Source organism: Epinephelus moara, chromosome 4, assembly GCF_006386435.1.
Source record: "Epinephelus moara isolate mb chromosome 4, YSFRI_EMoa_1.0, whole genome shotgun sequence".
Classification (NCBI taxonomy): Eukaryota; Metazoa; Chordata; class Actinopteri; order Perciformes; family Serranidae; genus Epinephelus; species Epinephelus moara.
This window is the reverse complement of record NC_065509.1, coordinates 25,265,064-25,276,977: the sequence shown is the minus strand read 5'-3', so window position 1 is coordinate 25,276,977 and position 11,914 is coordinate 25,265,064. Positions and strand designations below refer to the sequence as shown.

Here is an 11,914-nt window from a genome sequence, read left to right as displayed (position 1 = left end):
CCATCACAATTTTTCACAAATTAGCGAGACAGACATGTTATCGTGTCTTTGTGTGTGTTCCTGCAGCCTCCCTCGCTCAGCCACTCCTTGTGCTGTCAGCATGGCAGGGTGGAGCTGGCGGAACTGCACATGTTTCAAGCATGCTCTGAAGCTTCCCTCCCTCTCTGTCTATTTCCCTTCCCCTTAATGCGTGCACGGCTATGCTGAAAAAGAAAAAGAGGAGGGCCCTGCGCGTGTAACCAGCGATGCTTTTTACCAATCACAGGGGTTTCCCCACCCTCTCGGTCTCCCTCCCTTTTCGCTCCCTCCCTCTGTCTCTAGGCACACCAACCAAAGAAAAAAAAAAAGTACAGGGGGGGAGAAAAAAAAGTGATAAGCAGCAAGCCGCTTCTGGGTTTGCTTTCAAGCGCACTCCTGCTGAATCGGCGTGAGTGAGTGTGTATGTGCGTGTGTGTGTGTGGGGCGTTCTCTCTTTCTCCTGCCACAGTAGCAACACATTGCAGCAGCGTCGGCCCCGAACAAAAGGCTAAACGCAGCAGAGCCACAGGAGGAGAAACTCAGGGATAAAAGCAGGCAGAGTGACCCAGCGTGACTGCATTTCTCAGGGAGGAACTCAACCTGCCATTTAGCCCTCTTGGCCCTGGAGTGGAGACAAGAGGGTACACCAGACCAGCCGTGGCTGCCTGTCTGTCTCTCTGAGCTGACAAAAACACCCTGTTACTGTTTTGTCTTTCACTTTGTCTTCAATTCATACACCTCAGTCTCTGTCATCCTTCACCGAGACTCCTGCACCTGCCCTCCTGCACCTGGGCGTCCTCCCTTTTCATCCACCTGTCCTTCAAGATGTCAGACGATGACTGCCGCTCGCCCATCGGCCTGGACTGTTGCAGCTGCTGCCTGGACCTGGCCAATGGCTGTGATGACACCATGGCCAGCAGTCCGGCTCCAGGCCTCGGTGGGGGCCTGCCGGTGAGCCCCACCAGCCCAAGTGTCAGCCACTTCCGCCAGCTCCGCAACCAGCTGATGTACCAGAACCTGAACACGGACAAGCTGAACAACATCATGAGGCAGGACTCCCTGGAATCGGTGGTGAGGGACCCCTGCTTCCTGCTCAACGAGGGGATCTGCAACAGCAACAGCAACATTGACCAGACCATGCTGTCTATACTGCTCTTCTTTCACAGGTATGTCTGATGTTTGCTCAGGTACACGCTTATCTGATAAGGTTTCAACCGCATATAAAGGCTCTGTCATTAGGGTGTGAAATTTGAACTTGGCCTGAAAGTTATTCCTTACACCTCGCAGGGACATTCAGTACAATCTCCAGCTTTTAACTTCTGGATCCGCATGTATCAAGTCACAATATGAGTGCTGCTTAAAAATCTGTTTTGCTAAAATGAACCAGATGGCTAACGGAAATTAATCAGGTTTCTTGGATCAGCACTTCTTTCGAAAAGGCTGACACAAGTGTTTACAGTCATGGATTAAGTATAGGTTAAGAAGAGGGCATTCATTCTGAGTGTGTTCCAGAAATGAATTTCAGATAAGCACATTATTGCTGACTTCACAAGGAAGTGTAGAGCAACATATTAGGATTTAAATACACGGTCAGGTTGAATTTGGTCGTCTACGTTTGATAAACACAGCACTTTTTTCCTACTTTTTATTACTTAACATCTTATGTAACTTGAATATGGATTCAAAACATACAACAGTGTCCAACTATTTATGCAGGCGTTTACATCCACATCTTTTATGCAGCATATTTGATACGTTACACAATATGTGCACAGGTTTTACAGGATTAACTCTACAATGTGTTTACCTTCACCGAGGCTATTTGGTTTAAGGACAATCATTAATACTTGGAAGACATATTTGAAACTCCGAGAAAGGAATGCTCCTCCATTCATCATCATAAAGAGAGCTTTACGTCAAAAACAACCAAACTCCAAAAACTCCAGAGAGCCGAGGTAAACAAAATCTAATCTAAAAGCAAACGCTTTCCAAAAACACAAGGTTACTCTAAAGCAGCAGTTTGTTGCCATATTGATTCAATTAAAATGATCTTTTATTGCTAGAGGTCAATTAAAACTGGCCTGACACCTTCTCCGCCGCTGCCAAACAGTATTTATAAAACAGCGTTTGGCAGCTCACCTCGCAGTGTTTGTGAGGAAAGAGAATGTCCTGCTACAAAGTTGCTGCCAGTTGGATAGTTTGTTTGGCAGCTTCTGTTCAATGACTTCAGACTCAAATTAACAGCTACCATCTTTCCAGTCGGCTGCAGTTTTGACCGCCGCTGAACTCCTGAACCCGAGCCAGGAGTCGCCGTACAGTGCTTAGTTGGAGAAGCTGTAATTAACGGACAGTTATCGGAGCAGTAAAATGCGGAGATCTACAGGGAAACATAAGCAACAGTATGCAAAGTTATCATCGCAAGAGCCACCTTTGACTGTCACATACTCTGAAGTTGTCTTCATGTGTGTCAGTAAACTAGAGGATCATGACATGTATGTCAGATGATTACATTTATCTGATAACCAGCAGTAAAAGAGGGTTTTCATTTTTGTTTATGGTGTACAGACGGAATCTTGATATCAGAACTGACCCTTGCACCCACTCTTACCACTTTTGTTCAACGGCTGTTTTCTTAAAGTCACTGTAAGCTGTTTTTCCCCTGAAATCCAATTACGAAATACATCAACAAGTAAGCTCTTGTCCTATTAATATTTCATAGGAAACACTTCGTGTTTGCTTTGGCTTTGGAATCAACTATTGGGGGGAAAAAACTCAGAGTGGAAGAAAAATCAGTTGAATTTGAGTTTGTATTTAAGGAGACAGCAACTTTCCAGCAAGTTGCCCTCTGGAATGTGAATCCCTCTAAAAATAATCCTCATATTGACCACCATTAATCAACCCATCACAGGTACACCCACATTTTTTTTCCATATTTAGTCAGACAGAATACCTGCGATAATGTTTATCCTGATAAGATGTGCCTGGAATGAACATGGCATCTGTTATCATCGATTCAGTTATTTGCAGATGTTATCGCATCAGCAATGTTCTCTGGTCAAGAAACTTTTATCAGTGCTTTATCAAATTTCTCCAGAAGCCTAGCTGCCGCAGAATATAGTTAACAGTTAAATTTTAACCCGGCTTAACTTTGCTTTAGGCTACTTCTGTTACAGACTCCTCTTATCTCCCACAGGGATGACTGACACCGCTTAAGTACAGACAGTACAATGGAAGTAAAACCATTTACTGTGCACTGCAACTGATGGGGCTGATGGCAGCGATGATTAGCTTTAACTTGATTTTTGTCGCTTTTGGCTGTAAATGCTTATCAGCGCCAAACTCTCAGGCAGTTTGGAAAAGTAATTGTTTTAATATCTGACACACTACAGCGGGGATTACCTCTGTCTGAATGAAACATCACATAAAGACTATATGCAGAGCTTGCACACACTCACTTTATCCATCTGTTTATATTAATTTGACACATTTTTCGGCGATTTTGCTCTTATGGAGCTGCATTATTCAACGAAAGGACCAGTCTGTTCTCAATTTATTTATAATAGCGAGGGTTTGTCACTATGATTATTATGAAGAGCAAGGGGTGAAGAAACTCTGGCTTGATGACTCCATAGCTCCAGCCTGTACTGAATGAGTGAGCAAATAGTGCTTTTCAAACAAAATCTTTTGTCCCTAGACTTGAAGTTGTGCTTGGATATGGTTATGTGAGTTATTATTCACTGCAGTGAGTGTTTACACTATCATATGTAGAATAATGCCTGCTGGCGGGCTTTGGAAAAGTGTTACACAAGAGTTCATTTTCTGCTCTGCTATTCAGACTTAGTCCTGATGACACAGCTTTTGTCACTTAATGAGTATTGAAATCTTCCACAGTTCAGATGCAGAATTTTACACAGGACTGGCATCTCCCAGTGCCACTATTTTTGACATTCCTGGCCCAGAGGCAGTGTGTTCACTCGTGCCATGGACCAGTGTGTCCGTGCATCTGTCTGTGCCCGCTCAACTGTTTGCCTGACAAACAAAGTCTTTAGTGAGAACACTTTGTCCCTGAGCCTCCCCTACTCACAGAGGGAATCACAGACACAGATCATGTGGCTGTCGTGGCTTTCTCGCAGGATTAATACATTGATTTATTACGTGTACCCTTTACAGTTTTGTCATGCAGAAACACAAACGCGCTCATTCATTCACACATGTCCCCGCAGTCTAATCCTGTCAGTTGAAACAAGAAAGCTGCCTTGCTAAGCAGAGGTTTGCAGAAGTTCAATGCGTCCCCCCCCCCCCCCCCCCCCCAAGTGCTCACTTAAGGAGGGCCCGGCTTCTGATGAAAGCCCGGCTGAGGTTTGTGCCATGACCTCACCCTGGGTGGTCAATCTTCTACTGCTGCCATCATTCTCGTTTGCCACTTGTTAACAGAATGAATTGCTCAGCATAGCCCGAGGAAGCATGCCAGGACATCTTGTGGACTTGTTGAATATCAGTAAGCAGCAGTGGCAGCAGCCAGCAAACTTGTTATGTAAATGATTCGAGGGTCAGTGAAAATGTGCTGAGAGGAGAATTTGAACTCATAAGTCCTATTTGGTGATAGAGGCAGAGCGAGGGAGCCCTGAGGGGCGAGGAGGGGGACAGGATCTGTGATTTCCACAGGATAAAACCAGAGGAAATGCGTTGCTTTACTCAGCTAGACTTGGCTGCAGCGAGCGAGGCACTCTCGCACACCTTCACCCCAGGCAATCAGTCAGTACTTAGCAGCCACTAAACACCTCCACATGCCAGGGTGAAGAGGGGTGAAGAGCCTGCAGCGATGACACAAACGTTTAACACAGGACTGCGGGTCTGCGACCAGTCGGTCAGTCAGTCAGTCTGCAGCCAAAACACAAAGGGAAGAGAGCTCAGCAACATCACACAAGATGTCACAAGGTGTCAAAGACCTCATAAAAGAGTTTTTTTTTTCCTGCAGCAGCCATTAATGGGACCACATGACAGGGCTTTCACGCTTCAGAGCTACCCTGTAGATTTATAGGCAAGATATCAATGATCTATCTGTTCAATCTTTGAAGACTGTAAATGTTGTTTTAAGTTATATATTGCAGACTTTCATGTCCCTGTCCGTAGCTCATAACTGCAGTAGAGAAAAAAAACTTCAAAACAAGTTGAGAAGGTTTGTTGCTAAAGTGTTTATAATGACAAGAAGCTGCAAGACATGTGTAGGCAAGAAGTTTCAGGGCATGTGTAGGGATGAAATAACTTTAATTTTTTGGTTCAGATCTGTTGACTGAAAAAGAGTGAGAGGTCTCCAGCCTGGTTGGAAAAGACAGTGATTTTTCTGTCAGATGAAAATTGCCTGTCTGTCTGCAAGAAAGACAAGGTTGGAAGTGAGGTTCACTTCATGTTCACAGACTCCAGGTTTGTGCTTTGTATGATAAATTGCTCAGAAAAATGGCAGTGAAAGGATTCTGACTGAGAAGTTACAACCTTTGACAGGGTTTGATTCTTCTGCCCCGACATAACACCGTGTTGCCTTACCAGCCCAGGTCTCATTACAGTGGTAAAAGTTCCTCTCTTTGGCCTGAGATGATCCCCGGCCCTTGGCTTCGGTTCAGTTGACTACTGAACACGACCTGGCCCTCCCATGATGGAGAGGAGACAGGATCCAGCTGTGTCTGAGACCCCACTGCGCTCAGAGCTCCACTGTGATCAAAATATAAACCACGAAATAGCTTTGCCGCATGAAGTCCAAGACCTACATTTAGTAATTCACTCTGAAGGTCATGGAAAGTGTCTATTTACAAATGTATATTTAACAATTAGAATAAGGCAGATGCTATTTGCACCCAGGTGTCCACAGCCAACAATGCTATTTACACACATGGTGTGAATAGTCAGTGGAGCTATTTTCACCTGGGTGTAGATATTGTGTCCTAGCAACATTGAAATATGACATTAACAGGAGTTTATGTACACAGTGTGTTTTCAGCAGCTATATGCATTCCTTAAACTGACGATGATAAGTCCAACAACAATGAACCCCAGTCTTTTGTGTGAGAGTCTTGCATTTAGTCCACTCATCCACCATAACTCAGTAACACTGTGACACAACTGTGTGGCTCTCTGGCAGTACATTTGTGAGTTCTTTCTTGTTATATTACTACTTTATTCTTAGAGAATATCCAAGATTGGCTAGTAGTAGATTGGCTACCATGGCCTCTTTGACCTAATCCTAACTGCTTCCAACCTCAGTGCATCAACTGGACGAGCACTAGCCAATCACAGCACTCAGTGGGATCCATAATCACGCATTGTCTGGATGGATGTGAATAGCTAAATAGCTGCAGTGTGACTTTTCTCACCTGGGGGAAATATACACTCTGTTATAATAATTTCCAATAGAAAAAACATGTTTGTGAAACTACTGGAAAAGATTTTGTAACCAAGGAAAAGAAATCCATCTCAGTCTTGCATTATTGCGCAATAATTGGGTGTCATATTTTAGTTTTAGTTCATGACAGTGGATCAGTTCTTTACAATAGAGTAGGATAAGAACATAATAGCTTCTTTATGTAACCACTGGACTCTAGTGTTATCTGCGTTGTGTTGATATGAAGACCAGGCCGTGGATATCTTCGGAAGGCAACCTTCGTTTACTCTTGACAACTCTCACAGCAAGAGGTAAAAACAAATCCTACGTCAATTACGACCATATTAACTCAAGCCCCTCTCCCATGGAGTACAACAGCAAAAGGGCGGCCATGTTACACTCAATTCAGTACAATAAAACACGGTAACACTTTACTTGAAGGTATCTACATAAGAGTGACATGACACTGTCATAACTATGACATGAACCTGTCATGAACATTATGTATATGTTATAAACGTTTATGACTGCTGTCATTAAGTGTCATTCGGTTTTTGTAATGACAAGGTGACATTGTTTGGGTTGTTTTGATTATGACAAGTTGACATTAATCAAAGTGACATTACCAGAAGTTGTCTTTGTCATGACAAGTTGACATTAAATTTGTTTGGGATGTTCTTATTATGACAAGTTGACATTAACCAGGATGACATTACCAGAATATGTAAGGACAAGGACATCCCAAACAAATTTAATGTCAACTTGTCATGACAAAGACAACCTCTGGTAATGTCACTTTGATTAATGTCAAGTTGTCATAATCAAAACAACCCAAACAATGTCAACTTGTCATTACAAAAACCGAATGACACTTAATGACAGCAGTCATAAACGTTTATAACATGTACATAATGTTTATGACAGGTTCAAAACAGTGTCATGCCATAGTTATGACAGTGTCATGTCACTCTTATGTAGATACCTTCGAGTAAAGTGTTACCTAAAACACAACATACCTGACAGCAAGAGGTAAAAACAAAATCCTCTGTCAATTACGACCTATAATAAGTGGTACAGGAATATGTTAGCATAAAATGAACTTATAAACTTAGCTTAACAGCGCTAAAACATGGAAATTACTACGAGAGCAATGTTGCTCACCTCTCCCATGGAGTACAAAAGCAAAAGGAGAGAGGCAAGGCGGGAGACACCCCTTTATAGGTGGGGTACACCCAAAGGTGAACGTAGGGGTACAGAATCTGAGCATCAAACGTTCCACATATTGAGTACGGAGGCCTAAGTGTGTCAAGTAATAACAACTGAAACACATTTGTGTTATTCTAATACTTAATATTAATGTACACTTGACTTTGTTACACATATTACTGTTGTATAATTGACCCTGTTACATTTATATTGTAGATGACCACAGAGTGACCTGATGAGTTCATTTACATGCAGGTCACACCTGCAAATCTCCTATCAGTCGAAGTAGAGCTGAACACACAGGTCAGCTCTGCCTGCTCAGGCATCATCATTTGTATAGAAGACTGGTTACAAAAGTGATACACATGTTTGTAAAAGTCGCAGGGATCATAGTGCATCCCGTTTCATCCCAGCCTCTGGATGTTTTTGCTGTATACAAATGTTTTACAGACTTTCTGCTTTACTATTGAAAAGTGTATGCAATGTGTACGAGGGAGAGAGGAGGAACCTGAGCTGCTGGAACAAATTTAAATTTGAGACATGCTGAGTCCCCGGTGTAAAGATGCAAGGATAAGGTAAACAAAACACAGCCTCCTCTGTATTCGCTGCTGCTGTAAAATTGGCCAATTCAGCAGACGAATGCTATATAATGAAAAAACATCTCCAGAGCATAGGGCACACTCGTAACAAATATACAGCACAATTACAGCACAGCATTACTGTGAATTATCATAGGTAAGGGGCTACGAGCTGTAACAGGGGGTAGGGATCAGATTGAAACTGCACCAGTGTTGAAATTCAAATTTCACATCCCTCTGAGTTGCAGTGTGGTGTAAAGTTCTGCATATAGCCTATAACACACTACATTATTCAGGAGAAATATACTGAGTTTGAAACCATTCCTCTCATTGCTGGTGTCTCTCTCGGTCCTGCCCACATAAAAGACTTATACATGTCAAACACATCCTCGCTGACCACAGAACCTGTATCTGATTACTTTTCTTTTTTGATCCAAGCTCTTTTTTTGCAACACAACTAACCAGCGTCTCCTGTAAAAAGGAAAAACTGCATGTCCTGCAGAAGTCTGTCGAGAGTTACATAACTTGATGGGTTGCAGGTGGCAAGGGGACACGGATGTAAACAAAAAAACAGGGATTAGCGGCGAGAAGGCAAAGGGAAGGATGTCGGGGTGGAAGAACAGCTTCAGGGCCAGGCAAGTCTGTAGGAGCCAATCCCGCACAAACAAAGGCCACGAAGGCGAGGTCTAAGCAATGTCAGCGGGGACATAGGGAGAGCTACAGGGTTAGATAGCTGGAGAGAGAGTCAGAGGTAGACAAACAGCCAGACGGGAGGCCGGGGCAAAGACAAAACATAGACGGGACCGGCTAAAAATAGTGTGTTGTTGACGTTAGGTGGAACTAATATATAGGTGGACTGCAGACGTCTGTGGCAAAAGTCACAAGCTTTTTTTTTTACAGTTAAAGGAAGTCATTTTTCAGTGGCGGCAGGAAGTACAAAGCCCAAACAAGTGTTTGTTTTACGGTCGTTTTAATGGGTTTCCTCAATAACACCAGCTCTGACCACTTCTGTGTTGAAAAGAGACATGCGACGAGGAGGAGATTGATTTTTAGAAACCACTGGATCTTGAAACACATGTTGGCATACATTTGGTGTGTTTGCACCACGAATCAGCACCGTGTTTGATTTTATCATTGGGGGACCGAGTTAAAGAGGATGTACAATAATGGCTTTTTAATGGACCTCTTGAGTTACTGCCTTGTTGTGTTGGGACTGTGTGTGAAGAGGCTGCCCTTGGTGCCGTGCCAGTAGATGCCTGGAACCACAGCTGAATGCTTTGTGTGCCAGTGTGTTTAGATATATATATAGTATATATGTCCTCTACACACAGTTTATCATGCATACATTTACCTCCCCAACACACACCACCCACAGCAGACAGAGCTCAGTGTGTGTCAACTCAGAAATCCACCGACACACCCTCGTACCATAAGTTGATGCAACCTCCTGGGTACAGTCCTTTCTTTACAAACACCGCTGTAGTTCCACACTCAGTTGCCTCTGGCAACACGACAAACATAACATGCTAATCAGATTGCAGTCACAGTGTGTGTGCTTTAGCTTGCGCACTGGTCGCTCTAAAAGTTTTTCTTTATCTCAACAACCTTTAATGTGTTGTTTGCATGACTCAGAGAATCTGACACCCCTCCCCCTCAGAGTTACATAACTTTGTTGCTATGATACAAAAGAACCCCCAGATTTATAACAAGTCACTTACATTTCTATTGATAGATAAATAAATGTTAGTATTGTATGCCCTTGAAATTTGCCCTTTAAGCCTTGGCGATATTTAATATTTTTCTCATTGTCAACAAATCCCATAAGAAAACAAAACCAACAATGAACTGGTCCTACTTACAAGTATTAGCTGTGTTGCTAAAACCTGATATAGCTAATCCTCTCTGCCATAGGGCTCTATTGTTGTCCAAAAACTAATGAACATGAGTCACGCCATTGATGACCACATATGCCATCATAATACTGTAAATACTCGCTATAGTCCCCCCAGAATACACTATTTATTGTTGTTTGAGAATTACTTTACAAAAAACTACAGCGCTCACCTTCTTAAAAATGCAACATGCAACAGCTACTTAAGAACACATTTATATTTGATAAAAATGTCTAATTCTGATATCATTTAAAGTTACACAGAAGTTTCTGTACATTTAAAATAGTGTATAGTGGTGCACTCTGCTGAGGTTATGTTTATATTTACTATAATTTCTGTGTGAGAATACAGATATAATTTATTTAGGAAAGTAACCGTGCCTTAATGATAAAATGAGATGGGAACAATATTGTGCTTGGAAGACGACGTGAAGTCAGTATAGGTTTGGATCGTAACTAGTTTTTGTTATAATGCGTAATAACGCGTAACGTGGGAATATATTTAGGAATAGGACATCAAGTCGGGAATAATCTGGTGAGATGTAAATTCAAAGGACTTTCTTGTCATCTCAAACAAACCTTGCTCAAGTTTTCCGCTGCCTCATGTGAGTACTTGGGGTCTCCACAAAAAAAAGAACTGGTATACCTTGCAGACTAAGTAGCCCAGAAACTTGGGCGTGTCAAAACGGCCTCTGTGCTGTATGTTCATAACCTGTTTTTATGTATCGATGTTGTCAGTGGGAACAAATGGGCATGATGCTAACAGCACGGACAGGTCGGGGAAGTCTGAACACACTGAAAGATGCACTAATGGATTGTTGCTTTTTCATTGAAATGTTTGACACTGACAAATATAGCCTCATTCTTTAAGAACTGGTTAAAAAAAACAACCCGATGACCTTGTTAGCAAATATCTGTTTCATAAATACGCCCCGTAATCTTTTAATCAAGCAATCCCGTCCTCAATGACAGCTGCGAGGGTCAAGAATGACTAATTGATCCGTCTGTCTGGAAGACATAAGACACTCCTTGGCAACGCAAACACACACACACAAATATGAACGCACTTACAGTATACGGCGCTCAAAGGTGACCCACGGCATTATGCCGTTGTTGACACATCAGCCGAGCAGAATCCAGCTAAGCTCTTTTGTCCTGAGCGGCAGAGAGTGGAGACACAGTGTGTTCTGGAGGCGGATTAGAAATCTATAAGTGACACATCAAGATTGCTATCAGAGTCAAATCCTCGACATCAGACTGTAAACTCTTAAAGAGAGGATTCACACTGTCCATCTTGTAAATGTACTGTACGTGTTATTACGATTCCAGACTGTCCCACTCAAGAAAGGCAAATGGCCAAAAAAAATCTTCACCGAATGCATGAAAAAGAGACAAAGATAAAGGTGTTTTGAACAACAGAATCAACTTAATATACAGTTACTGCTCACTGCATTATTTTGCCTTCATAAAATGCATCAAATATGCACTTAATAGATCCTGAAAACCGATATCATTCGGTAGTTAAAAACAACCTTGTAAACAAAACTTATTAAATGAAACTGAAAATAAAAGGGTAATCTCCTGATTGCTTAATGCCTGTTTTATGATTGTTAACATACTGTGGTTCTAAATCAGAAATTCCCAACATCCAACTGTCAGGGAATTACTGTGTTCTCTGTACTGCAGTGATGGAGCAAAATTTATCCAGAATAATGTTGTGGTTTCTGTCGAAAACTCTTTGTACCGAAGCCCAGGCGGCTCAGCTTTGCCACATAAACACGACGGTGAAAAATTCCTGAAACAAGTCCATGACAAATACGTATGGAGACAAAATAAATACAGAGG

At 42.3% G+C, this 11,914-nt stretch overlaps 1 protein-coding gene across 1 annotated transcript in view; it reads left to right on the top strand.

The window, feature by feature from the left end:
* The first annotated feature begins 367 nt into the window (after positions 1–367).
* The window catches only part of tsc22d3 (TSC22 domain family, member 3), a 44,308-nt gene continuing 32,761 nt past the window's right edge, over positions 368–11,914 (top strand). Inside the window, exon 1 of the mRNA XM_050043023.1 lies at positions 368–1,184. Coding sequence (XP_049898980.1) covers positions 844–1,184 — 341 coding nt within the window. The 5' untranslated portion in view covers positions 368–843. The remainder of the gene's footprint in view (positions 1,185–11,914) is intronic.